The sequence below is a fragment of the Idiotropiscis lumnitzeri genome, chromosome 16, assembly GCF_059441095.1.
Source record: "Idiotropiscis lumnitzeri isolate Australia: NSW breed Sydney's pygmy pipehorse chromosome 16, RoL_Ilum_1.0, whole genome shotgun sequence".
Classification (NCBI taxonomy): Eukaryota; Metazoa; Chordata; class Actinopteri; order Syngnathiformes; family Syngnathidae; genus Idiotropiscis; species Idiotropiscis lumnitzeri.
In genome coordinates this window covers 17,345,895-17,372,323 of record NC_142406.1, presented here as the reverse complement: position 1 = coordinate 17,372,323, position 26,429 = coordinate 17,345,895, and the positions used below count along the sequence as shown (strand labels likewise).

At 48.7% G+C, this 26,429-nt stretch overlaps 6 protein-coding genes across 9 annotated transcripts; 2 read left to right on the top strand and 4 right to left on the bottom strand.

Moving 5' to 3' along the window:
- Positions 1-1,538: 1,538 nt before the first annotated feature.
- On the bottom strand, positions 1,539-11,325 carry crtap (cartilage associated protein). Of its 3 annotated transcripts, none has more exons than XM_088318126.1 (11): positions 11,187-11,325; positions 9,765-9,878; positions 8,983-9,086; positions 7,529-7,950; positions 4,172-7,129; positions 3,673-3,822; positions 3,432-3,603; positions 2,809-2,937; positions 2,595-2,740; positions 2,426-2,509; positions 1,539-1,760 (listed from the first exon to the last, which is right to left on the bottom strand). In XM_088318126.1, the coding sequence occupies exons 5-11, from the start codon at positions 4,619-4,621 to the stop codon at positions 1,722-1,724; spliced, it is 1,170 nt and encodes a 389-aa protein (XP_088174252.1). In that variant the 5' UTR covers positions 4,622-7,129; positions 7,529-7,950; positions 8,983-9,086; positions 9,765-9,878; positions 11,187-11,325; the 3' UTR covers positions 1,539-1,721. The 3 variants fall into 3 exon arrangements, with proteins under 3 accessions (XP_088174252.1, XP_088174256.1, XP_088174253.1); XM_088318130.1 differs by having other exon boundaries at positions 4,172-5,437; XM_088318127.1 differs by lacking the exon at positions 9,765-9,878 and having other exon boundaries at positions 11,187-11,269.
- fkbp9 (FKBP prolyl isomerase 9) lies at positions 5,369-10,647 on the top strand. Its single transcript, XM_088318122.1, has 9 exons — positions 5,369-5,718; positions 6,131-6,276; positions 6,856-7,045; positions 7,498-7,643; positions 7,712-7,901; positions 8,517-8,852; positions 8,961-9,106; positions 9,172-9,335; positions 9,408-10,647. The coding sequence occupies exons 1-9, from the start codon at positions 5,516-5,518 to the stop codon at positions 9,585-9,587; spliced, it is 1,701 nt and encodes a 566-aa protein (XP_088174248.1). The 5' UTR covers positions 5,369-5,515; the 3' UTR covers positions 9,588-10,647.
- A 439-nt stretch (positions 11,326-11,764) lies between the features above and the next one.
- Positions 11,765-13,649, top strand: LOC148321957 (uncharacterized). Its single transcript, XM_088318131.1, has 2 exons — positions 11,765-11,956; positions 12,565-13,649. The coding sequence occupies exons 1-2, from the start codon at positions 11,907-11,909 to the stop codon at positions 13,382-13,384; spliced, it is 870 nt and encodes a 289-aa protein (XP_088174257.1). The 5' UTR covers positions 11,765-11,906; the 3' UTR covers positions 13,385-13,649.
- A 67-nt stretch (positions 13,650-13,716) lies between these two features.
- On the bottom strand, positions 13,717-16,792 carry slc52a3-2a (solute carrier family 52 member 3-2a). 2 transcript variants are annotated; one of them, XM_088318125.1, is made up of 7 exons: positions 16,454-16,792; positions 16,272-16,361; positions 15,923-15,997; positions 15,461-15,539; positions 14,551-15,377; positions 14,303-14,426; positions 13,717-14,226 (listed from the first exon to the last, which is right to left on the bottom strand). In XM_088318125.1, the coding sequence occupies exons 4-7, from the start codon at positions 15,506-15,508 to the stop codon at positions 14,017-14,019; spliced, it is 1,209 nt and encodes a 402-aa protein (XP_088174251.1). In that variant the 5' UTR covers positions 15,509-15,539; positions 15,923-15,997; positions 16,272-16,361; positions 16,454-16,792; the 3' UTR covers positions 13,717-14,016. The 2 variants fall into 2 exon arrangements, with proteins under 2 accessions (XP_088174251.1, XP_088174250.1); XM_088318124.1 differs by having other exon boundaries at positions 14,551-15,539.
- Positions 16,793-16,822: 30 nt separating this feature from the next.
- slc52a2 (solute carrier family 52 member 2) lies at positions 16,823-21,080 on the bottom strand. The gene is made up of 5 exons (XM_088318123.1): positions 20,754-21,080; positions 19,314-19,898; positions 18,655-18,952; positions 18,424-18,547; positions 16,823-17,956 (listed from the first exon to the last, which is right to left on the bottom strand). The coding sequence occupies exons 1-5, from the start codon at positions 20,881-20,883 to the stop codon at positions 17,747-17,749; spliced, it is 1,347 nt and encodes a 448-aa protein (XP_088174249.1). The 5' UTR covers positions 20,884-21,080; the 3' UTR covers positions 16,823-17,746.
- A 181-nt stretch (positions 21,081-21,261) lies between these two features.
- On the bottom strand, positions 21,262-26,162 carry LOC148321954 (uncharacterized). The gene is made up of 2 exons (XM_088318313.1): positions 25,979-26,162; positions 21,262-25,530 (listed from the first exon to the last, which is right to left on the bottom strand). Exons 1-2 carry the CDS (start codon positions 26,160-26,162, stop codon positions 23,039-23,041), a joined length of 2,676 nt encoding a protein of 891 aa, XP_088174439.1. The 3' UTR covers positions 21,262-23,038.
- Between the last annotated feature and the right edge of the window lie 267 nt (positions 26,163-26,429).

Sequence of the window (26,429 nt, the reverse complement as noted above, 5' to 3'; positions counted from 1 at the left end):
CAGATTTTGACTTGGCACCAAAAATGTTTGTCTAAATTTCTTAACTTATGAAAGAATTTCTTTATCTTTTTTTGAACTGTTAGCCATGAAAAAGAAATGAAGTTTGGATGTTGGCATTTTTTTTTTTTTTTAATGGAGGAAAATCACGAAAGTGCCAAAAGCGAGCTAACAAAAAACAGCTGGCTGACCTTGACCTACTTTTGACGATAAAGCAGACATGTGCCGATTATTATCAACCCTAAAATCTGCACAAAAAAAAACAAAACAAAAAATTTGTCGGATTGCAATTTTTCCCGTCAGGCGGTGTCGCGGCGCTGCCTGTCCGAGATTGCACATTGTGGTATTTCGCTCTTGAGATGAAGTTTTTCTTTTTTTTTTTTTTCGTAGAGCGTGTGAGCGTCCACACGTTTCTTTCAATTGGCGGCGATCTAATTCCGGATGGACTGACACGTAGTCGGGAATGAAACGTCGCAATCTGCCACCGTGATGATGAATGTAACAAGCCAAGAGATGTTGTTGCGGACGCGACGTGACCATTCCTCACGTGCAATCGTGCTCCTAGACATAAAGTGTCAATTTCGGGAATGCCCAGAATTGGGGGATGCGTTGCTTGAACCGGCGGACCACGTTTTCATGACAAGTGTGTTGTTAACTTGCCGTGTTTGTGTCCTGTTGGCCAAAATCAACTCGTAAACGCGTGAGTGTGCTTTGTAACGACATCATACGCCGCAATGGAAGAGCAAAACATTCTCATTTCACAAAACTTTGGCCAGATCGGCACCAGAATTTGAGTGATTCTGACTCGGCCCGTCGGGGCGCCCGCCTACCAAGCACGACAACGAGAAGTCACGTGGCTTCACGTGGAACGCCGCCCGCTAGCTAGCAAACGGCTCTGATGACCGACCGTGCTGGTTTGTGCCAATCGACCTTCTTCAACAAAACAAATGGATTAAAATTTGGTGAATTTGGACTTTGCGGCGCCCGCATTATAAAAAATATAAGAATAATTGATCTCATTGACCGTTTTTTGTGTAATCACGCATGGAAATTTAATAAACAGCCTTGGGCGCTCACGAACACATCAAGCAATTTACGGCAGGACCAAAAATAACATCACCGGATCGACGTTACAATTTCGGACTTCACAAGCGCGGCGACTCTGACCAATTTGTTTGCTCACTAAAAAAAGCTTTGACGACACCTTCCTTGGTGGAGGTAAAAATATGATTTGCCTGTCATCAAGCAGAGAGGCGAGCAAGAATGTCAACTCTTTCATGTCTGCTGTTTTTCCTAAAGCGTCACAAAAGAGCAAACACACACGGGAGGGAATTTTCCGCTGTGGACATTTTAACACGTGCGTGCAACAAACTGCACAGAGACTCAATGTTCAAACACGATTCAACACGTGTGTGTGTGTGTGTGTGTGTGCGCGCTGACCTCAGCCTCCCTCACACCGAATGCGTTTCCTTCTTTCTGATTCAAAGTCGCCTCGTGACGCGCTGCCCTCACTTTTGGGGTCATGGAAGACGTCTCGGATGTTTCGGCATGGCTTTTATTGTACAACAATTCACAGCGGACACATTCATTCATGTCACAGCGAGCAAAAATATTGTAGCCCCGCCCACGCCACCGTAAAAGGGAAACGGTTCTTTTGTAACAACAAAGTTCAATAAATAAATGCTGTCTTGTGTGTGTGAGTGAGTGTGTTTTTGTTAATACTGCTAATCCAGAAACTCATCCATGAATTCCACCACCTCGCCCTGTGAAGAAAACAAAAAGATAGTCGATTAGGCATATTTGTATCTAAAGGATAAAAATAACGCCGAGCAGAAACTAAATGATTTTGACAAGATAAATATTTTCACATTATTCCAAAACAAAAGCGGATTGTGTTTCAACACAGAATTTTAGAAATATCGTTGAAAAAAAAAATATTTCTTAAGAAAGCACATGAATAATAGCAACTCATTAGATTTGATTATTTTGCATTTATCGTTTAAAATGATTAATGATCATAATCATAATGAAACAACAAATATTAAATACTATTTGGGATGATTAACAAAATTTTAATTAATCTTTTAATTCTTGAAAGGTGATAAATACTAGTATTCAATTTTTTTTTTTTTATTCGTAGGATGTTTATACAGAACAGACGTGCTGTAAAAATAATAATCGTTAATTTTAGATTATTATTGGTATTATTATTATGATGAAAATATATTTATTGAATTGACTGCTTGAAATGTACTAGCAAAAGTGTGCTTTGTATATTTTTGAAAATGTTTTGCATTCAAATGAATCCCTGCTGACGTCACATAAGGACGTATGGTTGACGTGAGCTGTGCTTTGCTGCCCCCTGGTGGACGATTGTGATATTGCAACATCACAAGTATAAAAACTGAACAAAAAACAAGTCAATCACCTCGTCATCGCTGGCCAGATGCTTTCTGGAGAAGTCTAACATCTCCATCTGCATGCTGGTCTGGTTGTAGTAGCGCACCGCCTCCTGCACAACCACAAAGACAATAATAATCAAAAATAAAATCAAATAAGAAATCTTTTTTGCTCTCGTGCTCGGGCGTGTGACGGACCGCTCGCGGTAGGAAGTCTTCGTCGCTGAGACCCCACTTGTCCTTGTGGAACTTGTAGTAGACCACGTTGTTGTTCATCACCTCGTCTGTGGCGTCGAAGAGCAGGTAGCTGGTGGCGCACGGCACCGCGTTCTTCAGATCGTTCACTGCCGACGCAAAACGGACGCGTGAGCGAGCGAGCGTTCGATGCCAGCGAGCAAAACGGGCAACTCACGCTTGTAGTAGGCAAACTGCAAGTAGTGGTACATGGTGGCCACAAACTTGTCCACCACGAAGCCCCCCACCACGGGGGTCAGGTCGCTCTCGCACTGCACTTTTCTTTGCAGCACTTCTGTGTAGTGATCTGAAGACAACAAAACAAAGCGTCAAGATCGGGCGGGACACCGTCTGGAAAGACAAAAGTAAGATCGCTTCATTTCGTCAGGGCGGGAAGGCAAGTTGCCCACAGCTTGATTTTCGCCCGCTTAGCCAGTTCATGGTTTTGTCCGTCGCTCCGAGACGTTTGGGAAGATGAGACGAGCGCAATTTGGTGAAGCGCTAAACACGTTTTTTGTGCGGTTGCGTATTTTGGTCGTTGAAGCCACATGAGACGCAGACGTTGATGATGAATGAAGCAACAAGTGCAATTATGCGAGGATCATTTCAGTGGCGCAATCAAAAGATCCGGTTTGGCCAGCGAGGCTCCGCCCAAAATGCTTTGCAGAAACGGCAAGATCAGAACGTGGCGGCGTGATTGATGATGTCACGAGGCCAAAGCGGACCATTTTGCAGCGAATGAGAGCGTGTGGTGCGCATATCAAAAGTATTGGGACCGCTCCAGAAGCGCAACGCACTGACCGGCGATGTTGAGGTAGAAGTCTTTGAATTCCTTGACGTCCCTCGGGCCCTCAGACGCGGCCAGGCACTCGTCGTAGACCTTAAAGAAGTCTCGCAGCGCCAGCTCCATGTCGGACACCGACGTGCGGAAGTTGTCGCCGTTGTACGCCCGCACGGCGCGAACAAACAGCGTCTTCAAAAACAAACATCGGTTAGGATGCCACGACAAAGCCGATGCGACGTGAGCACGTGGAGGCCAAACCTCGTAGGATTTGGTCTCCAAGTCTTTGAGGTGCTCGTCGGCCCCCGGCAGGCTCATGTAATAGGCCATGTTCTTCTGCATCATCTCGTCGTCGGGATGCTTGAGCAGGAACGTGTGCGAAGCCGACACGGCCTTGGCCAGCCTGTCCGTCTGGTGGAAGACAAGCCGCAAATCAAGTTGCACGTGTCGCGTTCCACAAATATCAAATTGCCGCGGCGTGTCGTCTGTCATCACAAGATGCACGAAAACGTGTGGCGAAAGCAAGCCTGATATTAAAAAGGGAGTTGGCGCTTTTTCTTCAGGAAAATGATTGCGTCCTCCACACCCAAGTGCCATTATTATGCAACTTAATTAACCTAATGAGCATGTTCCCCCCCCCCCCCCCGAATGTCAGAAAGGTCAGCGCCCAGATTCCAGAACTTGAATTGTCCACCCTCCACCCTAAAAAAAAAATAAAAGCAACAAAAGTGTTTTTGGCCCATTTGGAGCGTTAGCTCACCTTGAAGTAAGCGTACTGCAAGAACCGGTAGGGCTCTCTCCTCTCGAACTCGTCCAAAGTCTCCCGGCTGGGCAGGGCCTGCCTGAAAGCAGGCAGACCCTGCTTGCATCGCTTGAGGCACTGGGCCCTCTGGAGCACGTTGCCGAAGGCTCGCAGCTCAGGAAACTCGGCGAACTTGCTCTCGTCTTGCCGACGCACCGAACTGCAGTTGAGGTTGCAGAAGGCCTCGCTGTCCCGCAGCAGCCGGTAAAGACGCAGGGACACCTCCAAGTAGTCCACCGTGTCGGCCCATTTCTCGCTCGTGTACTGGTCCAGCGCGTACTTGTAGGCCGACTCCAGCGGCATCAGTTCGTTGCGGGGGAAGCTTCGAAAACTGTACTTCTCGTACTGGCCCAGAACCGAAGCGAGGCCGGAGACGAGCACGAAAAGGGCCAGCGTGGAGGGGGCCATGTTGCGTATTGTTGGGGGGCGGGGCGGGGGCGAGGGGCAACGCGGCAACGCGACAACGCGGCAACGCAGCCCGACCGAGACGGAGGAGGAGTCGAGGGTCGTGGAGCTGCCCCTCCCAAATTACAACTTTTAATTTGGTTTAAAATTATTTCTATTAGTAGGAGTAGTTAATATTTGAAAGCACAATTAACAGCCATCAAGAGGGTATTACTCGAATTTGATTTGTTTTTGCACATTGGCGAGCATATTTGCCACTACACGTTTGTCCTTCCCACTGCCACGTCGAAACTTTTCTCGCCGCACATTCCCGAACCAAAAAGTTCCAAGACGCCCCCAAACATTACGCTGTCACGCATTAAACCACACAAACGCGCAGCTTTTCACCTTCAAATGATTACAGTGGAGTAAAAGCGTCGTAAACACGGAACGTACGTAAGTGGAGACCCCTACCACGTTGACACTTTGCCGAAGATGCACTGCGCATGCGCGAGACGGAACAAAAAAGTGGCCCATTCAAGTGTTATTTGTCAAGCTTTCGTAGACCAAGCGAAGCTAAAAACGGAAGTAGTAGAAAACAAATCACACGAAAGTAGCTAAAACGTTGCATTCTGTTCGATTGCAACTCGCGATACAACCATTTTACGCCAATCTATGGATTTTAATACGTTGCATTCATCACGAGGCTGTTAAAATTGAAATTGTTAGCTTTCATTTTGGTCGCTAAACCGGATGTTCCATCCGGGAGATCTAACTTGACTGCGGGTTCTTAAAGAGCAGGGACCGGGAAGGCAGAACTTTGGCCCAACTCGGCGCAGACTGCAACGAAGAAAGCAAAGAGAAGCGAATCAGAACGTTTGAGCATCTCGACTAAGTCGCCCCACACGAAAAAAGAAAATGCAGCGAGGCGTTTATGCTTTCGGGTGTTTGGCGGTTCTGGTGGCGCTGGCTGCATGCAGCGCGCCCCTGGTTCCGCTAGATGACATCGTGATCGAGAACACTTTCGTGCCCGAGAAGTGCACGCGCGCCGTTAAAGTGGGTGACTACGTCCGGTACCATTACAACGGCATGTTCCCGGACGGCAAGAAGTTCGACTCCAGGTGAGCTTCGCGCGCGCACGCGCACTTGGTCCACCCGAAGAATTTCTTTAGGCTTGTGGGTTGGTACCGAGAGCCACGCATGCAACATGTCTGAGCTGTGCAGGGGGGCACACATGCTCAAGAAATAGAACTTGAAAGGAGAATAAATGCCGAATCTGGACCATTAGATTATTATTGGGAACACTTTCTGAGCGGTCAGTTTCACATTGTGAACATAATGTGGTTGTGGCCCACTTGGTCCCGCACTGCCTGAGGTGCTTCCATCCTCAAAGAGGACTAAAGACAAAATTGACTGCCTCCTCAATTGAAATTCCAAGAAATAAATGGATCTGGTTTTGCTAATGTGAACACAAAGTGGCCTTGTATTGTCATGTCTAAATGACGACAGCAATTGTGTCATTTTGTGTTGCAGTTACGACCGGGGCAGCACCTACAACGTGTTCGTGGGCAAGGGTCAGCTGATCCAGGGCATGGACAAAGCGCTGGTGGGCATGTGCGTCAACGAGCGCCGGCTGGTCAAAATCCCGCCGCAACTCGCCTATGGCAAGAAGGGATACGGTGCGTTCCACACCTACGTTTGCCGTGCATGTCATTTGCAATTTTGCATCGACGCACCGGCCGGGCCAAACCAAAAACGTTTCTCGTTTCAATCCTTTTCCACTTATTGCTCGGGCCGAATGTTTATTTTTTTCCTGTTTCGACTAGTCGGCCTGCATTCAAAATATTCTCGTAAAGGAAATTGTTGGGTTGACTTCCCCCTTTAATATAGATAAGATATGCATTTTTTTTAAAGTCCTGTGCCCACCCTCATATTTTAATAACAAGTAATATCTTAATCTTTACTGCAATGATATTAGAATGCAAGCGTTCCACACACGCAGTCGCATCTTTTTCAATTGTTTTTATGAACTTGTATTGTCGTTTTAAGCAAGTCGGGTTTGCAGGCAAGTTTTGTGGATTTCTCGGCACGTTCGGTGGCTCAAATGAAGCTTTCAAGCTTTCGTGATCGGCCGCCCAAGCAGAGATTTATTTTCAATTTCGGGTTTTCTTGTCGTCAGGGTTGCAAACCAAAGTTTCAGGCCACGGCTCGAATTTGAAAGCAGATTTCCGCTTTTGCGACGTTTGTGCATCTCTCAGGCGATCTCGTCCCGGCGGACGCCATCCTCCATTTCGATGTGTTGCTACTGGACGTGTGGAACCCCGATGATGGCGTGCAGATCAACACCTACCACACGCCCGCCGTCTGCTCCCGCAAGGTGGAGGTGTCCGACTTTGTGCGCTACCACTACAACGGCACGTTGCTGGACGGGACGCTTTTTGACTCCAGGTACATCCGACGTTCTGGTTATGAGGGCGTTGAAGTTGATGAAAAGATGACAAACAATGACGCCTCAGTCATGTTGCTTGTTTGCTAGAAGGTGGAAGTAGGAAGAAGATTGCATCCTTGTGACTCAGTAGCGCCCTCTGGTGGCCGAGCAAGATAATGCTCAACCTTTCCGCGCCGGCCACGTTGGAAGAAAGAGAGCAACACAAGTTGAGGCCTTCTGAGCTGTATTTAGCCACAGTTTGTTTGTGGCAAGCGACGTTCTTCTCGCTCCTAATTGAATTGAGTTGAGTTAGAAAGATGGTCTGAGAAGGACCTGCCATTACGTTTCGTGGAACTGTCAGGACGGGGTTGGATTCGACAACAAAATCAATCCACTTTGCAATTTGTCGTGCCAAAATGGACACTTTGCGACTTTTGTTGACCAAATTGCGCAACCTCCGCTGTGCCGCCAGCCACACCCGCATGCGGACGTACGACACTTACGTGGGCATCGGCTGGCTGATCGCCGGCATGGATCAGGGCCTGCTGGGGATGTGCGTGGGCGAGAGGCGCATCATCACCATGCCGCCGGCGCTCGGATACGGCGACAACGGAGACGGTGAGGGGAAAAAAAACAACAACTTTTTTTCTTTCTGTATCCTGTTGAAACCAAACGTGTACCTTCAGGTAGCGACATCCCGGGTCAGGCCTCCCTGGTGTTTGACGTGGTCCTGCTGGATCTGCACAACCCCCGAGACGGCATCGTCGTCAGCAACCAGCAGGTGCCCGAGCCGTGCGCCCGCAAATCGGTGGCGGGAGACTTTGTGCGCTACCACTACAACGGAAGCCTCCTCGACGGCACCTTCTTCGACTCCAGGTGAGGGAAAGCTGCTGCGGCGCACGTTCCCGAGGATGGAAGCGTTCATCTAACAGTCGAGAGAAGGAAAAAAAAAAAAGGAATTTGGTCATTTCATGTTGAACGGTGACATGAAAATGAAAATGAGTTCAGGGAAAATCCTGTGGTGCATTCTACATATTTAAATGATTGCTTTTGTCAAACAGATGTGACACAAAAGAAAGAAAAAATTGAATAGAAAAATGAGTGCAATATTATACAAATGGAGTAACAATGAAATAGAATGTAAAACAAAAAACAAATCCCGTTCATTGTGCCCACCTTGGCCACTGGGTGGCAGTATAATGCAGTCCATGTAAGATGTCAAATGAATCATTTTTCAACCGGAAAAACAGATGCCTGGGCGTTTTTGTCAGATGAATTAGCAGCACGTTTTGCTGCAGTCTTCGAATAATTGCTTGCTCCAACTAAAGCATAACTAGCGACGCTAAATGTTCCTTTTCCAATGGGCCTCGAATAGCAACAATGTTCATTTCAAGTGACCCATTTGATTTTCTTTTCCGAGCAAATGTCGACATGCTTCCGTTCCCCAAAAAGTCACGCAGGTCATTCTTCCTTTTTGTCTTCCCGCCGCAGCTACTCTCGCAACCGCACGTACGACACCTACGTGGGGCGTGGCTACGTCATCGCCGGCATGGACGAGGGACTGATCGGCGTGTGCGTGGGCGAGCGGCGCACCATCACCATCCCGCCGCATTTGGGCTACGGCGAGCAGGGCACCGGCTCCAAGATCCCCGGGTCTGCCGTGCTGGTTTTCCACGTGCACATCATCGACTTCCACAACCCGTCGGACCGCGCCACCGTGACGGTCACCGGCAAGCCCGACACTTGTGAGAAGCTGACCAAGAAGGGCGACTTTGTCAAGTATCACTACAACGTCACGCTCATGGATGGAAGCCGCATCGACTCCACGTGAGTTAGGTTCCCCAAAAAAAAAAAAAAAACTCGAGTGTAAAATGTTGCTGCGTTTGCCGATCGTGTCTTTGAACCGTTGCTGCATTTGTCTGTCTGTGATGGAAGGCACAATTACGGGAAGACTTACAACATCGTCCTGGGCGCCCATCAGGTGGTCCCCGGGATGGAAGACGGGCTGCTGGGAATGTGCGTGGGCGAGCGGAGGCACCTCATTGTTCCGCCGCACCTCGGCTACGGAGAAGAAGGAGTTGGTGAGTCACACGCACACACGCGGCAAATTACGTTAAAGCCAAGCTAAGCGCAAACTTGTTTCTAGTTGACGAGGTTCCGGGCAGTGCGGTTCTGGTATTCGACATTGAGTTGATGGAAATGGAAGAAGGACTCCCAGAAGGCTACATGTTCGTCTGGAACGAGGAGGTGAGCGGGGACCTCTTCACCGAAATGGACACGGACAAGAACGAGCGGGTGGAACCGGCCGAGGTACGTCAGCGCAAAGGCGGACATTTTGTTTTCAAGCGGCCTTTTGCTGATCGGCCCATTTTGTCGTAACAGTTCAGCAAGTACATCCTGCAGCAGGTGAGCGAAGGCAGAGGCCGCCTGGCGCCCGGTTTCGACCCGCAGCGCATCATCGACAACATGTTCAATAATCAGGATCGCAACAGCGACGGCCAAATCACCGCCGCCGAATTCAGGCTGAAAGCCGACGAAGCCGCCTCGCACGACGAGCTATGATGGGACTTTTGAGACGGCAGGAGACGGTCGGGAGGGGAGAGGGTTTTTTTTTTTTAAGACTGGCCGGATGCTCAAAATGAGATTTTACATGAGGATGGAGACGCTTTCTCCATCGGGGATCAGTTTAACTCCTCCGAAGGCAATACTCAATTCATGAAAACAAAATGTTGGTGTTACATTTTTTTTTTTTCTTTGTGTCCCAAAAGCGCTCCAGTGTGTGTGAGAGCCAAGCCTCTTTCTCTTCTGGTTCCGGGTGATGGGTACTTTGGTTTCCGGAAACCTTTTTAGAATCTGCAAGGAAAGTAAACCAAAGTTCTCAGAACTTTCACTTTAAAATGCGTACGTTTGAAGAGCTAAATTGTTTCTTCAACCAGACATACTCAAAATCTAAACTTTACATACTTTTGGGATACTAGTATAACAGCATCATTCATTCATTCGTGTTTGGATATAATTTTAGTTGCACGTACCAAAGTGAGCTGGTAGCATGCTGTGAAAGGACCCCCCGCCCCCCAAAAAAAATCACTCCATTCATCTTTTGTCTTAGAGAGATGTCATGAAAGGCATCTGGGCTTGTTGTTGAATTTTTGTTTTGTTTGTTTTAATCTCACCCGTTGTATTATGTGTGCGTGTGTCTGAATGACAATTGGAAAGTAGTTTGTTATCTGGAGTGTTAGGTTGGAGGGGGCCCTTTTCTCTGCGTTGGGGGGGGGTCCCGTCCGGGCACATGTGGGCCCCCTCAAACCAAACATGCAATAGGTTCAATGATGGATAACTTGTGTTTTGTGTTGGTTTTGTTGTTGGGGGGGGGGGGGGGGTCTATTTTAAAAACAGTCATTACTAGAATAAATACAAAATCTGAGGTTGTCGTTTTGAAATAAAGGTAATATTACTAGAAAATGTCATTTTGCAACTTTTAAAAACAAAAATATTCAGAGAACATGAACAAAAAAGAGTCAAGAAGTGCAAATTACTTTTACGCCACTATTTGTACAGTGAACAAGTTCAGAGATCTAATTGAAAAATAAAGTATCAGTGAGGCTAAATGTGTCTTTCATATGCTTTATTATGATTATTGCATGCAGCTTTTATATTCAATACAATTATTTGTTATATTCTGGTTCTACGGAAGATGATTAGGGCCATGAAGGAAAAAACGGTTGGAAGGATTCTGACTTTTCAAAATTCGGACTTTAAAGTCAGAATCCTTCCAACCGTTTTTTCTTCACTGGCCCTAATCCTCTTCCGTACACAAGAAGTAAAAAAAACAAAGAAAGAAAACAACCATAGTTCAATTCCAAGTACAAGCCATCGGGTGTGACATGCAAAAAAGAAAAAAGCGGGCCGGCATTAAAAACAAACAAAGCAAAAACATGTGAAATTGCTGCAAAAGAAATAAAGATCAATAAATCAAGCGACTCTGAATCTGATACCACGTCGACGTCATCCCCGATGCAATCGATAAAGTCATCTGCCATTCCAAAACTTGATATTGTGACGTGTTGTGCTCAAAGCCCAAACGCTGTTACGTCCCTCAAGTGTCCAAATCGTGCAACAAGTCGTTTTGAGAAACGTTTGCTTGCGGGTGTGCTCACTTACCTGCGATCGGTCGCCATCATGCCGCTCCCGCACGTTTAGATTCCCGCCGTGCACACCGGACTCCAATTCAGCTGCAGAAATGACGTCACGTACACGTAAACCAACCTTCTTGCGTGTTCAACGCTGCTTTGCGCAACACGAGCGCCACCCGCTGGCCTGTCATGATGACTGCATTGACTGACCGTGGAAATCGTGACGTCATCACATTGCAACAAAGTACGGCAACCTGGCTGTCATGACGCAACACAAATGAAAACGTCACTATGAGAAAGAAATACTGTCGGTGACAACTTCTGGAAATCCAAAAGACATTTAAAACCAAACTGTTATTCAACTCATTTCAGAAAGAAAAACAAACATTCTGTATATGCAAGTGAAAGAGAACATGGATTCAAAACTTGCAAAATGAATCAAAATGATACCACCTTCAGGATAAAAAAAACAAAAACGTTTCACTCACATTTTTCTACTTTTTTAAAAGTCAAGATCAACACGTGATTTGCAGCTTCAATTTGTAATTTTTCCAAGTCCGAAACGTTTAACCCGAATGCAAGTCCATGGAGAAACGGATGCACACACACACACACACACACACACACACACACACACACACACACACACACACACACACACACACACACACACACACACACACTCACGATGTTACGAAACTGGCGGTGACATTTGTTTTTTTTGCAGCGCACCTGTTTTTGGTCCTTTATGGAAATGAAGCGTCACTTTGCCATCTGGACAGCAAGCATCAGCAACTGGTAAGCACACAAATCCGAGTCCTCGACTTTATGATACACGCGATTAAAAAAAAAATCCAATTTAGACGGCTGATTCCTATGGATTTGAGCGCTTCATATTTGACGTAAATCTCGCAAGTGGTCACTGCAAGCCAAGACGTGAGCAACGTTGCAATCCTGCTCAACTTTGAGAGCTCTTACTTGCAGCGATGTTCCGCTCCCAATATTTTGCTTCTCGCGGGTGTTGCTGCAACTGTCATGGAGCCACTTCGACATGGGCTAACTTCACAAAATTGCTCAATTCTAATCTTTTTATTTCTAAATTCACGTCTCCTTTCATTTATCGAGTCGAAACGATAAGACTCCATCCAGGTTCGGTATTTGCAATACCAAAAGCGACCTGCACATGGTGAGTGTACTTTATGTCAAGAAGGCAGGCCGAAGGGGAGGTGAGGTTAGTCGGGGGGAGATCGGGTCTCTCCTACCCGTGTTGAATTGCGGCCCTCCAATAAAAGTGTGGTGGGCGGATGGAGATCTCGAAAGTCGTGGAGTGGCCACAATTGTCAATTTGAACACACGCGAATAAATGTTCCCAAGTCAAACACTTACCTGCTCAATGCGACGCGCAGGTCCAAAGGGGGCGTGGCTATGCAGTCAACCAACTTCACGTGCAAGATGCTGCCGCTCCAAGCGGCCTTCATGTACCTCAACGACATTGTGACCCTGCTGGTGGGCCCGCCGCTGGCGGCGTGCCTCTTGTGGCACAGCTTCACGTCCAAGCGCGCCCGCCTGGACGTGCTCAACATCAACCTGGCGCTCATCCACACCTCGCAGTACGCCTTGTCCGCCGCCCACCTGGTCTTTCTGCTCTCCCAGCCGGAGAGGCGCGAGCGCCTGCTGAAGTTCCTGCTGGTCTTCGCGCAGACCGGCGGCCCCATGAGCCTGTGCCTCATCTGCATCGAGCGCTACGTGGCGGTGGTGCGCCCCACCGCCTACCCCGGCCTGGAGCGTTACCGCCTGCGGGAACTCGGCGCCGCGGTCGTGTGGCTCGTTTCCGTGCCCAGCGCCGTTGTGGCGGTGCTCAGTCTGGACGTCTCGTTTCCGGGCTTGCGATCCATCCGGAAGAACGCGCCCTTCTTCCTCATGCTGCTCATGATGGCGTTGCTGTATCGCTGCAGCAGCGCCGTGGCGAGCACCCTGCGGAGGGCCGGCCCGGGAGGGGCGTCGCCGCGGCCGGCCAAGAGGCGCGCCGTCGTCACGGTGGCCGCCACCTGCGGCGTGGCGCTGCTCTGCTACATCCCGGTGGCTTCCATGATGCACAGCGACCTCTCGTCGAGCCTTTTCCGGTGCTTGTTGACGCCCGTGTGTATCGGCCTCCTGTCGGTGGCCAGCGTGGTGCACCCCATGCTTTACCTCTCCGCACATCGGCGGGCGCTTGTCGCGTCATAGCCGGCTGGCATCGTCAGCATGCTTAGCGAATGGGTCAAGTATCGCCATCAAGTGCCTTCGGTGTCCTCATCAGGTCATTTTTTTTTTTAACTTCACAACATGAGACAGATGGGGATGTTTTCGGTGCCACGATGACCAGGATTTTTTTCCTCTGGTTTTGTCCTTTTCATCCGAATGTTTGTGGTTGAATGTTCTCACGCTTCACATGACGTCACTCATCGTGAAATGTCAATTTCTACAAGAAGGCTTCAGAAATTATGAAATAAATGTCCTCCCTTAAGAACCGACATCACATCAAATTATTTTTTCATACTCACGTGGCACCATTCACGTCAAATTGTTCTCCAATTTATTTTGCCAAACAGGGCAGCTGCAGTCTCTGCAATTTACGCAACAAACAACGAAGGAAATAATTCTAGATCACTAAAAGAGTCCATAAGAAAAATACGAAATGTTTGCCCTCCACATTCTCGCCAACGATATGTCACGCATTCTAATTCGGATAACATTCTCATTCCTTTCAGTCACACGTAATGTTGTCCAAGTCGGCTCAAAATTATGTTGCCATGTAAACGGTAGAAACAAAAAAAAAAAAAAACCCCAAAACGTTTGCAGTGTTCCTTTTTGCTCCCTCACGGACATCGCGTGTTGCAAAGGTCGCCCGACGCAAACACGTTGTACACGCTGACCATGGGGAACATGGCGACGGCGCCCAGCAGGGAGCCCAGCTGCACCACCGCCCCGCACCACACCAGGGCGCCGTGGCCCTCGTCGCGCAGGATCACGCCGATCATCACCTTGACGTAGGACAGCGTGAAGACGAACACCATCCACGCCAGCACCTGCCGAGTGCCAGTGAACGTAAACGGCGCGTCAAACGACGGTCGGCTCCATTCCCAAACGCTTCGCTGAACTCACCATGACGACGACGCCCCAGACGTCGTTCACCAACGGTGGACACGGACTCAGAGCGGCCACGCTCATGATAAAAGCCCCCACGCCGCTGCCCACCGACGTGAGCGCCCCCATCAGCCACAAAGCTCTGGCCAAGAGTGAGTTCAATTTAAAACACTGAGCACGATCATCGTATTGTCGTTTGCAAAAAAAAAACACCCCGAGCACCGACCGCTGGTGTCGAGGGAGCGGGCGGGATGACAATCGCTTACCTGATCGGAAAAAACACGGCGACGAAGCAGGCCAGAGGATTGGACACGGCCGCCATGGTGGCGGACAAGTGGTAGGCGTTGTTTCCGTACGGCATGCACGAGTACGACTGCACGGACGGGAGCACCGCGTTGGTCAGAGCGTTGGTCCACGCCAGGATCCCAAAGATGTAAAACACCTGCAGCCGGCCGTACGTCCCGACACCAAAACTGCTCTTGGGTCTTGGCGGCCTGTACGCCTCCACCATGGGCCGCTTCTCCACCCGGTTCTTCTCGGCGACCCCGTTGGCGTACCGCCTTTTGGTCTTCTCCGCGGCGACGGCGGGGTGATGGTTGAGCAGAACGAACGCCAGCAGGCACACCAGCATCGTGGCGCTCAGGAAGAAGAAGAACACCTCGGCCGAGAAGTTGGCCGGCTGGTGCTCGGCCCGAAGCGTCGGGAAAGCGTCGCTGGCGTTTCCGTCCCGGGTGCCGTTGATGCAGCGGACCACGCCCACGCCCTGGACGAGCGCCACCGCCGCCGGCAGCAGGCCGCTCGCGCCCTCGCCGATGTAGTAAGTGGCGAGGTACTGCGGCTGGAGGCGCATCATGAAGGGAAGGAAGGTCACCGAGGAGGTGCAGTCGACGGCGGCCAGGAAGAAGGTGAGCACGAGTAAGGCCACGCTGCGGGGCGTCCCCGCTACGACAAGCGTCTCCTTCCAGAAGAAAGCCAAGAGGAAAGCGGCCGCCGTGCCCAGGAGCACGATGACGTAAACCACCGCCGTCTCGCTGAGGGCTCCCGGCCGGAAACGGTGCATCAGGGTGACGAAGAGCGGGCCGACGTTGGCCATCTGGATGAGAACCGAGAGGTATGAGGGGAGGTACCAGCCCTCTGGAATGTGGGGGACCATCAGGGGAAGCTCCACCCACAGACCATTGATGGACACCCAGGAGCCCAGGCCGAAGAGGCACGCCAGCACATGCGTGAGCGCAGACATGGTGGACGTCGTTTCCTACAAGGGAGAAAGTTCAGTGTTGGACGCGCTCACGAGAGGATTTGGATGAGGCCCGAGTTCTGCTGTGAACCCGGCTGAAAAAAAAGCTTCCGATAATTGGCCGGGAAACTTTTGGGGAAGATGGTGAGCACTCGGGCCTCGAGTTGAGAAAACTAAACTCGCCCATTTTTAAACCTGCCGCCGTTGTCGGCCCAAAAAGATGTGGAAGAGGACGTTGCTAGTTGGTGAGTTTCATTTGAAATTTGAAAGCCTTGCACAATTTCTTGGAAGATGCGTCCACGTCTTCGGTCAAGTGTTGCGCAACTGCAGTGAAGTTCAACTTACATGGGCAGCGGAATTAAAAAAAAAAAAAAAAGAGAAAAGTTGAATTAATGTGTCACCTGGAGCAGGAAGACGATGCCACCTTTGCCACAATGGTCGTTCGTGCGAGTTACTCTTTACCTCCTCGTCTGGTCCTGTGACGGAGCAAAGAACAATCGAATGTGGAAATCATTCAAAGAACAACAGGTGGCGCGCGTGTCGGGGCCGTTAAGTTTGAGTTAACGACAACAACGACTGAACTCATTGTTTGTTGTGATTAAGGCTTTGCGAATTTGAGGGGATCAGACTTGGCCAGGGTGGACTTGAGACATTCTTGCCTCCCCGTGGTCTTCAACCCCAGCGAGTTGCAGATGCACTTGTGCCCATTTACAAAAAAAAATAAACCAACAAGCCAAAGAAAACTCTTACTTCACAACTGCCTTGTCTTCTAGTCAGTGCAAGCCACGAGGCCACGGCTGCAGTCGTTCATAAAATGAAAAGACAAAAGTGCTGTTTTCCCTGCAATAAAAATGAAAGAATCCATTTAGTTTGCGTTAAAGGAGCTCAAAAAGTGTCGTCATTTGCGCTGTCAAAGTCAAAAGAATACTCACAAGTTGTCGGGATGGAGCGTTCGGAGCGACTGACTGAAGCCCAAAGTCCGAGATTCAGACCCTCCTGGCCCCGAGTGGGCGTGTCCGCATGCGTTTGCGCTCATCCAGCCGGGACACGTGCCCATTGTTGCTGATCACAACGTTTTCAAGAGCGTGTGCACGCCGGCCGCATCGCATGTCACCCCTCCGCCTGCCAGCGTCGTTTTGGACGCCGCTCGTTGCCTTGGGACAAGCGCTCGCCGGCCACTTCGGGAGGAACGACATCATCCGAGTGTTGTCTTGTTAAAAGCAAGGTGCAAATCATTGGATTCAATATTAAGTGTCCTTGAGAGAAACGGTCGCAAATAAAACACGGTGTGACAATTGCCATTTCATAAAAAAAAAACATTTATTACATCAATCGTCAAACATACTAACATTTTAATAATCCGGGGATCTTCATTTATGAAAATAATTGCGGTATAGGATTTAAAAAAACAAAATTGATTTTTTTTTATCAAGAAGATTCCATTGGATATTAAAAGTCTACACACCCACATTTAAATGCTAGTTTCCTTTGTGTGTGTGTGGCTAAGTGGATCAGATCATGGATGAACAGCGATACAAAAAAAAAAAGCACATGAGCAGTGTCGCTTTTGCAACAAACGTCCTTTTTAAAATGATGACCATAAAGTTGAAACCTTGTTTTCTTCGGGCCGTAAAACATTTCCACACCAGTTTGGACATTTTGTTCCGGTCCACTGAACGGAATGTTCCACTTTTTGGGCAGAATTCCAATTGTTTTTTTCTTCAGCGGAACGAGCAGTCGGTGCTACGACAAAACAGTTACCCCCCAAAAAATTGATGTCACACACGTTCCGCACATTTTAAGGCAAACAAGAGTTCAATTGATGAAAAAAGGCAACGAGAAGTCCAAGTCACACCCAGGATCCCGATTCAGAACCGATTCGTATCTTTTGCACTTTTCCAGAAAAAAAAAAGAAAAAAAAGCTTCACAAAGCAATCCTCCAAAAGTCAGTCTTTTCACAACTAATCACAAACAACGGTGATTAAAACCAACGTCAAAAAGCCAGAACTCTTAGTGCACATCGAAGGGAGGCTCAATGAGGAGGCGTGGGTGTGTTCGTTTGTGTCCCTGAGGAAATCGTGTCACGTGGTCCAACTGTAAACAACCGCTCAGGTTCGGTTCTCGTGACAGTACATCACGAAACAGCCCCTCGGCCAGCGCGAGAGACGTGCAATAAAAAAAAAAAAATATATATATATATATATTAAAAAAGCTCTTATCTGGCTTCAATCGCATCCGTTGACGCAGTCCTGCCCCCGCTGGAAGATGTTGTACACGTTGACCAGCGGGAACATGGCGAGCGCGCCCAGCAGCGAGCCGGCTTGGATGGCGATGCCGCACCACAGCAGGCCGGCGTGGCCCGCCTCGTGCAACAGCGTGCCGATCACCACCTTCAGGTAGGAGAAGAGCCCCGTGAAGAAGATCCAGGAAGCCACCTGAGAGGGAGGCGGGCGCGGGCTGGTTACTTATTTGCAGAGGAAAGCAGACAACACATCACTTCAATGTCGGTGGTAACGCCAGGCATCTCAGTCTAAACTCGACAGGGGCACCATGTGAAGAGAAATACATACAGGAGACAAGCGGAGGAAGAAAGGAGAGACGAATAACCGAGTCTGTATTAACTCCAAAAGAAAAAGAGCATCGAAAGAAAGACCACTTTGTGAGAACGAGAACTTCTATCAAATTGTGGCAGAACAACTTGAGTAACATTTGACCTTTAAGTCTCTCCACATCTCAAGGTGTAGTATCAGAGCTTTTTTTTGAGGGGGGGGGGTGGATTCTGAGTATGAGCACAAACGGGCAGTAGCGGCACCAACACAGATGCCGGCATTCCTTACTACAAAGTCTGCGATGAAAATATGGTTAGTTACTGCCGTCAAAACAAAACAAAAAAAACACTCACCACTAAGACGACGCCAGCAGTCATCCCCTGCAGAGGAGGACACGGACTGCGAGAAGCCACAACCAACAGGTATGCCGCAAAGACCCCACCTGCCAAGGACAAGACACCCAGACGCGTAGAAGACCTGCAAGGCCATGCAAAACGTTAACTCACAGTCCACACGCGGGCAAAATCAGGTGTTTCTTAACGTGGCCGAGCATGCGCTCGAGAGCAAAAGTCTGCCCGCGGCACCTCAGGATCACAAACATGGCGAGGAAGCAGGCCAGAGGGTTGGCGATGTTGCCGAGGACCACCGAGAGGTGGAAGGTCATGGCGCTGTAGGGCAGACAGGTGAAGCTCTGGACGGACGGCAGGACGCCGTTGGTGAGCGCGTTGGAGACGGCGAGCAGCGCCAGGAGGTAGATGTTATGCGGCGTCCAAAATGTCGCAGCGGGTGGCGACGCCGCCTCCTCTTGACGCACCTCCGGCCGGGAGGACGGCGAGCTGCCGTTGCTGAGCGAGCGCGTCACATCGCCGTCCTTAGTTGTTGCTACAAATTGAAAATGGCAAAATTGCATACTTTTTACCAACCAGAATTGAAACTGTTTAAGATCTTTGTATGTGGGGGAGGAGCCAAGTTTCGTCTGGGTTGTTAGCAGAAGTCTTCACCCCATTTGCTCAGATGAAACCATATTTAAGAGTAAGGTTAGAAAACTCATTTGAAAGGATGAAAGACTTGACGTTGGGACACCAGTAAGTCAAAGAATGATTGCATATTTGTAATTTAAACTCTTCATTTTAGCCAGCAAACAAAATGAGTCCTATTAATTCGAGCAGGCACAGCCTTGGAAATATAAATATCTTCAATTTGTACATAAAAATGCAAACTCAAATTCCAGATTTCTCCATACTTTCAAGATTTGCGTAAGAACCGTGTGGGTCGTCGGAGGGGGGCGGGGAGGCTTCTCCCGACGCCGTCGGCCGGCACGTCAAAGCCTTGAAGCTCAGCGCAGAAACCAACAGCATGACAAACAAGAACCAGAAGAAGTTCTGCGCCGGGAAGTTCTCCTTGAGATAGAGCGGCTGCACGGTGCCGTTGACCACGGGGCACTGCAGCTGGCCCACCCCCTGGCCCAGCGCCACCACGCACGGGAACAACGCGCTCAGGCCCTGCCCGATGAAGAAGGTGCGGATGTACTGCGGCGGGTAGCGGAACATGAAGGGCAGGAAGGTGACGTTGGACGTGCAGCACACCAGCGACAGCACAAACGTGAGGAGCAGGAAGGGCAGCGAGTGCAGCTGCCCCGCCACCACCGTCGTGCGTGCCCACAAGACGGCGAGCAGCGCCGACGCCACCACCGCCAGTGCCTGGATGCAGTGGATGAGCAGGCGCTCGTTGAGGCGCCCTGGTGCGCAGTGGTGCGTCACGGTCACCGCCACCGGACCGACATTGCCCAACGCGATCAGGACTGAGAGGTAGGCTGGCAAATTCCAACCTGCAACAAAACATTTTTTTTTTTTACATCGTCATAATACAACCAACAATAAAAATTGCACTCAAGTAATATTGTACTCAAGTAACACGGTGCTAAATTAATGGTGGCCCATGACGAGTCCGGCATTGTGTCAGGCCACCACATACCTTGCGATGAAATCTTTCCTGCTTTTTACCCCAAATAGTTCAGGTTTTATTCACTTAAGGTCATTCAAGCCATTTTTAGTGCACTTAATTTAGACAAATATAACTCAAATATCTGTCAAAAAGGACTCCAGTCGGTACACAATGAAAAAAGACTACTGGGGAGTTACTTCTGATTTATATTTGTGTTGAAAATAAAGAGTACCAACTTCTAATAGACAAAAATTTGAAACAGGAATGCGCAACATTTGACGTTACTCAGCAAAATAATTTTCAGGAAAACAATAAAAATTCGCACTTTACATAAGTTAGGTAATTAATATGCATTATAAGTGTCATAAATAAAGCAAGCAGCTTCCTGGGAAAAAAAATGTCACTTGAGATGCGAAATGTCAAGCGGAACTGCTGGCTATGACGTCATTGCATGTGAATTAAGTCATATGATACATATTTGTACAAACTAGTATTGTTTTTGGTCTGAATTTATTACAATAACTATCTCCGTGATTTCGTATACATGTAGCGTGTCTATCGATTATTACCAGAACCGCAATGTGCTACTTTGGTGTCATTTAAAAGCAAAACCGAATGATGAGGTCACTGTGACACGCTAGCTGGCTAATGGCTAGCTTGAATGATTACCTATCAAGTCAACCGGCGAACAAAGTCTTGCGGGTGGCCGAAGAGGGAGCGCCAAGAGGCGGCCACTGACCTTCGGGCAGCACGCTGACGATGACGGGGAGCTCGACCCACAAACTGTTGACGGAAATCCACGAGCCCATAGCGAACAGCGCCATGAGGCCGTGGGTCACCGCATTGCTGCTCCACCAGCCGGCCGACATGACGCCGCCGACTTCGGCCCAAGGAACGGAGACGGAACCGCGGAGAACAAACCGGTGAGGGGCTTAGGCTTGCTTCGGGCTTCTGGAAAGGAATCGGCAGTAAACCTGCGCTCCGAAAGCCGCGTTCGAGTTGAAGCAATGGTGGACATTTGCCAACGAGTTCCCGCCCCTTGAGATGCCTTCAAGTCCTCTACGTAAAAATGTGGTACCTTGCTTATCAACGCGTTTGAGTCTGCGTCAAAAGTTATTATGCATGCATTAAGATGTACAAATATTATACACAATTCCTAGCTCACTAAACACACTGCTGACCATAAATATATATAATAAGTGACCGTGTTTCCTTCCCTTTTTCTGTAAGTGGAGATGTATCCAATATATTTATGAGCCTTGAAAGCATCAGTCTGCCTCGTAACCCTTGGAGAAGGGTGCGTTCGTTTTACTGCAATGATATAACTAAACAGGGCGGATGATTTGACGATACATTTCGCTGATGTTTCCTCGAAAATCTTGCCCGTTTGACACATTTCAACCTGATGTTGAAAGAATTTGCTTAAATTTGTCATTCTGTTTGCTGATCTAAATATTATTATAAGAATGACCTCAAGCGACCTGGATAGTAGCTTGCGATCCAACTTAATGACCTTCCAAAACCCAAAACAAACACTCCTATTGCTTAAACGCACATTGATGGTGCACTTGGGACTCCAAAGATTGAGACTGACAAAAAATGCAGAAACTTACATTTGTTTTTATGCTTTCGGAAAAAACTCATGATCAATTCAGTTGTCGCGCAGGCTAGGGGTGGGCGATAAACCGAAAATTTACCGTTACCGAAATTTATTACAATGACCGAAATCATTTTGCCCATGTCGGTAAATTTGGTGAATAAAAAAATAAAAAAGAAAAGCCTTTTCTGTCTGCGGCAATGTTCATGCCCCTTTAAGACCGCTACAGCGCCTCTAGTCACGTGACTCCACCCGTCTGATCGAGAAAGAAAACAGACGTCGCTCTCGTTGCTGGCGATTCAAATCCAGAAGCTTTCTCACCACCCACAACACAACCATGCTGTGCTGAAAGTTCAGAGTGAGAAGCAAGGTTCGACCAGTGACAACAGCCCATGAACGGAGGCAACACCAAACGAGAGAACGTCTCAGAGGTGGACGCGATAGCCTAGCACATAGCTAAAGATAAAGCTCCTCTAGTTCCAGTGGCGCGCACAGGATTTAAACGCTTCATGAAAGCCGTATTTCCCGATATGGACTACATCGGGCCGGGAGCTTAGACATGTCAAGCATTTTGCATCTACATCCGACTTGTGGTCGGGTCGCAACATGGATCCCTGATTGAGCCTGACTGTGCATTACATAGACGACAAGTGGCGACTGCGCACCAGAGTACTCGAGACGGCACATTTTGGCTTGTATTGACATTTTATTTCATTTTATTTAGCATTTTTTTATTTGCCATTATTTACATCATGAGAGCATCTTGGCGCAATCCATTTGCAGAAAAAGATTTTGCAAGAGGTACCCTTTTTCTTTGTGACATTGTTCAAGTCATGCAAAGCAAGCTATTTGGAATGTTCATACAAATGATTTTTGTACTTTTATTTTTCATTGAAAGTAAAGTGTACCAGTTGGTCAATAAAAAAAACAGTCAATATGCAATTCCTGCATTTATTTTGATTTTAGTCCACGTGGGAATTTATCGTGCATTTATCGTTATCGAGGTAAAATTGCTCGATTTCTCGCGATATTGATTTGAGGTCATATCGCCCAGCCCTAGCGCAGGCTGTGCTGACAGCATGTTTAAAAAAAAACAAAAAAACAATGAACGCGGCACAGGGATGGAAGGCACCAGGATTTGTTCTCTGCCGGGGCGACATACATTTTAGAATATTAAATTGAACGCAGGAGGGGCTGAACAGGTGCTACATTTGTGGACACAGCTTTAGTCCCCCAACATGCGCAGCCCACCTCGCGGTGCAGCACGAGCCCAGACGCTGCAAAATAAGTTCATAATCAGTAAGGTGACCCAGAAACGACTAGCTGTGAAAAAATACATGATAATTATATTTACATTTGCGTAAAAAACTGGGTCATTTGGCTATAATTATGCTTTGCGAATGAATGCTCCTAATTGTTTGACAACATTACACTTGTTGTTTTCCTTCGGGTTTGGGATGGCCGCTCAAGGTGTCCGCCACGCTCGGACGCACGCGCTTCATCACCGCAGTCTTCCGGGGGGCCAAAACGATCGAGTAGCCCGGCTTGAGGCGGGGCAGCGCCAGCTTCAGCTTCATCGTCATGTCAGTGGTGGTGCGGAAATTCGAGTTGAGGATGGGGTCCGTGTTGTGCAGCACCATTTTCTGGTAGGCAATCTCGCAGCGGACGGCCTCGGACTTGGTCTGCCTGTCACGGTCGGCCAAGCGCAGCAGCAGCTTGTCCACGTCCTGCTGGGTGCGGCACGGCCCCCCATTCCTATCCACGGTGGCGGTGATGTAATCCAGGTCCATGCACTCCGAGACGACAGGCCTAATGGCCGGACGTTTGACCACCTTCTGCCGTCCCCGACCTTTCACCGAATACTCCCCGCTGTCGGAGATGGGCGTTGGCTCGCCAGAATGGTTTTCAGATTCAGATGAACTCAAATCCTCCGAGCTATCTGAGTACGCGCAGCATTTTTTGTCCTTTTGCCCCGGCGGCGAGCTGTAGGGATAGTCGGCCATCAGGACGGAGAACTTGCAGCTCAGCAGCTTAATGTTCAAATCGGGCGACGGCACGACAGCGTAACGCCCGCCCGGAAGAAAGTCAGTCAGGTGCTCCTCAGCGGCGCCGGCAATCACCTTGATCATCCTCTTCAAGCAGACCCTGATGAGGTCCCTATTGGTGTGCAACTCGTCACAGTATTGGTACACGCCGGTGTAGATCTTATCGTGCAGTGCGAACTGCAGGAAGACGTTGGTGACCTTCTCGGGCACCATCAGAGATGAGGGGTCTTTGGCCCATTCCAGGAACTTCTGGTAGAGGCAGAGCAGGTACTGGCTGAAGAGGGAGTACTCGCCAGTGCTCTTCAGAAGCTGCCAATAGGGGCCCACCACTTTGCAGTAGATGATGGCGAGAACACACACAATGCTCTGGATGACGGAATCACTGGCGTCGGCGACCACACTCTCGATGAGGATGTTGGGGCACTTGTCATTGTTGAGCGCCAGCATGTCGGAGAAGAAGAGCGCAACCTCGTTGTGGTGGTGAATGAGGCCCGCGGCGGCCTCAAAGTAGCTGCTGAACAGCGTCGACGGCTTCCTGACTAGTCGGGAGGGGTTTTGCTTCTCCTTGCAGAAGGCCACCCAGTGTTTCTTGTAGCTCAGCAAAGCCCCCTTGCCAGGGGTCAGCATGTCCATGGCCATGTGGATGAAGCGGGAGGTGGCGCTCTCGGTGAAGCTGACCACATTCTCAAAAAGAGGGTTCCCGTCCCGGCCCAGCTTGTCACCGCGCGACTGGGTGATCTCGCTTTCGAAAGCCATAATCTGCTGCTCCACCATGTCGTGCACGTCCACCAGGAAATTGGCGTTGTGGTGGAGGAAGACCACCGGGGGGGCCAGCGAGACCTGCTCCCCGACCGAGTGAAGCATTTTCTCAAACACCACCATGGTGGGGTGCTCCTTGCAGGTTAGCGCATACTGATTTCTGAGCAGGTCCCAGGAAATCCTTTTGCACTTTTTGGTTTGCCCGTGGTGTATACTCGAGAGTTTCCGGACCGACAACATGGCCACGTCCAGGAGAGACGGCAATACTTCGTCCTTTTTCGCTGCGGCCACGTCGGACGCACCTTCAGCGTTCTCGCTGGCACTGCAGACAGACACTTGTTTCCTGACGATTCGAACCGAAGAATTCTTCTCGGGCTCCCTGTCGGGGGAGATTTCGTAGATGTCGTATTCCTCCTTGATCATCATCTTTTCGCAAGGAGATGACTGTGTGCGCTTTTTGACAATTGGCTTGTGGTACTCTTTTGTATTCACCAGCTCAAACGGACACTGAAGCAAGTTCTCCATCACAAAGTTCCGCCTGTGACTTCTGGTTTGGGAATTGCGGTAGCACATCTTTAACTTTTTGATCTTCACCTTCAGGACTTTGTACGCTTTTTGAATTTTGTCATCTTTGCAGTATTCCGGGTTGAAGTTCCTCAGCCAGGCGACCAAGTTGATGGGGGAAACTTTCTCCCTTGTCACAAAGTTGTTCAGCTCCAGGATCAACCCGTTGGTGACCTCAATGGACTGCGCCCGCTCAGAAAAGTCTTTCATCTTTAAAAGGTCCTCTCGTTCAACACCAATGCTATCGCATATGGGGCCCACAAAGTTGAAGTTGACATACGAATCCAGAAACGTCTGCCTGGCCTCACCCGCCAAGCTCAAGGTGGTAGCGATGCCTCTTTCGATCAAGCACCGAAAGTCCGCCGAATGGTAAGCTGGGAAAATCCTCTTCAGCCAATCGACGACGGAAATCCACGGGAAGTTATTGTCTTCCCTCATGAGTCCACTTTGAATCAGAAGCCTGTTTTTGCAAATTTCTCTGTCCAGATCCAAGCCTTCCCCCGTCTGAGGGCCAACAAAGTCTGCCACCAGCTTCCAATAATAATCATCCCCTGAAAAACAGAAATATTAGCTAATCGTACACCCAGTGGGACATATTGATACAACCGTCAATTTATATTCCAGCTTTCTTAAAAGTCTTTAGACTTACTCAAATTAACTTCATATACAGCTGCTTTTCCACAAAGAGAGAAATTGCCCCCGGATTCCATCGCCAGCTGTTAGAGAAACGCTGCAAGTTGACGTCACGTTAATAAATTGTGACCTATGCTTTATTGCTGGTGTGTTCAAGTGTTGATTGCGATTGGAAGGCAGCGTTGGTTCGAACACGATTTAATAATGTCTGTGTTCTTGCACGTCACGTGCGAAGCTAACATTAGCATTGCCTTGGGCTCAAAAGATCGTTCATCGGCTGTAGATTCCAAGCGGTACCATTAGAGCCATCAGCGCTAAAATAAAGAGTTCAAACAGACGTCATGAAATATCATTTTTAAACGCTACCGTTTGTTTTTACCACGGACCGTCCAACAACACAGCGAGGGGTCTTTGCGCTCGTTGTCTCGCCCGGAAGTAAACACAACCCTGTGATTGGACGAATGATGAAAGGCGGGTCTGCAGTGGATAAGTCAACGATCCAAGCAGATGTGTCAACGTGGTGACCATCTTGGATGTGACAATGTCCCATTATAAAGACTTGCATGAACATTGAAAACGATTTTTACTGATAGCACAATCAACATAGTCAATCTACTCAAACTATTAACAAAGGACGTAAAGGGAAGCTAAAGTGGATATAAAAAGTATGCATAACGCTGTTCAAACGGCACATTTTCGTGATATACAACAATGAACCATGATAAATCATTTAGAAACTTTTCCACGCCTCACAATTAATTGACCTATAACGTGTAACCAATGCCCATTGAAAATATGTATCGCATTTGGACAAAAT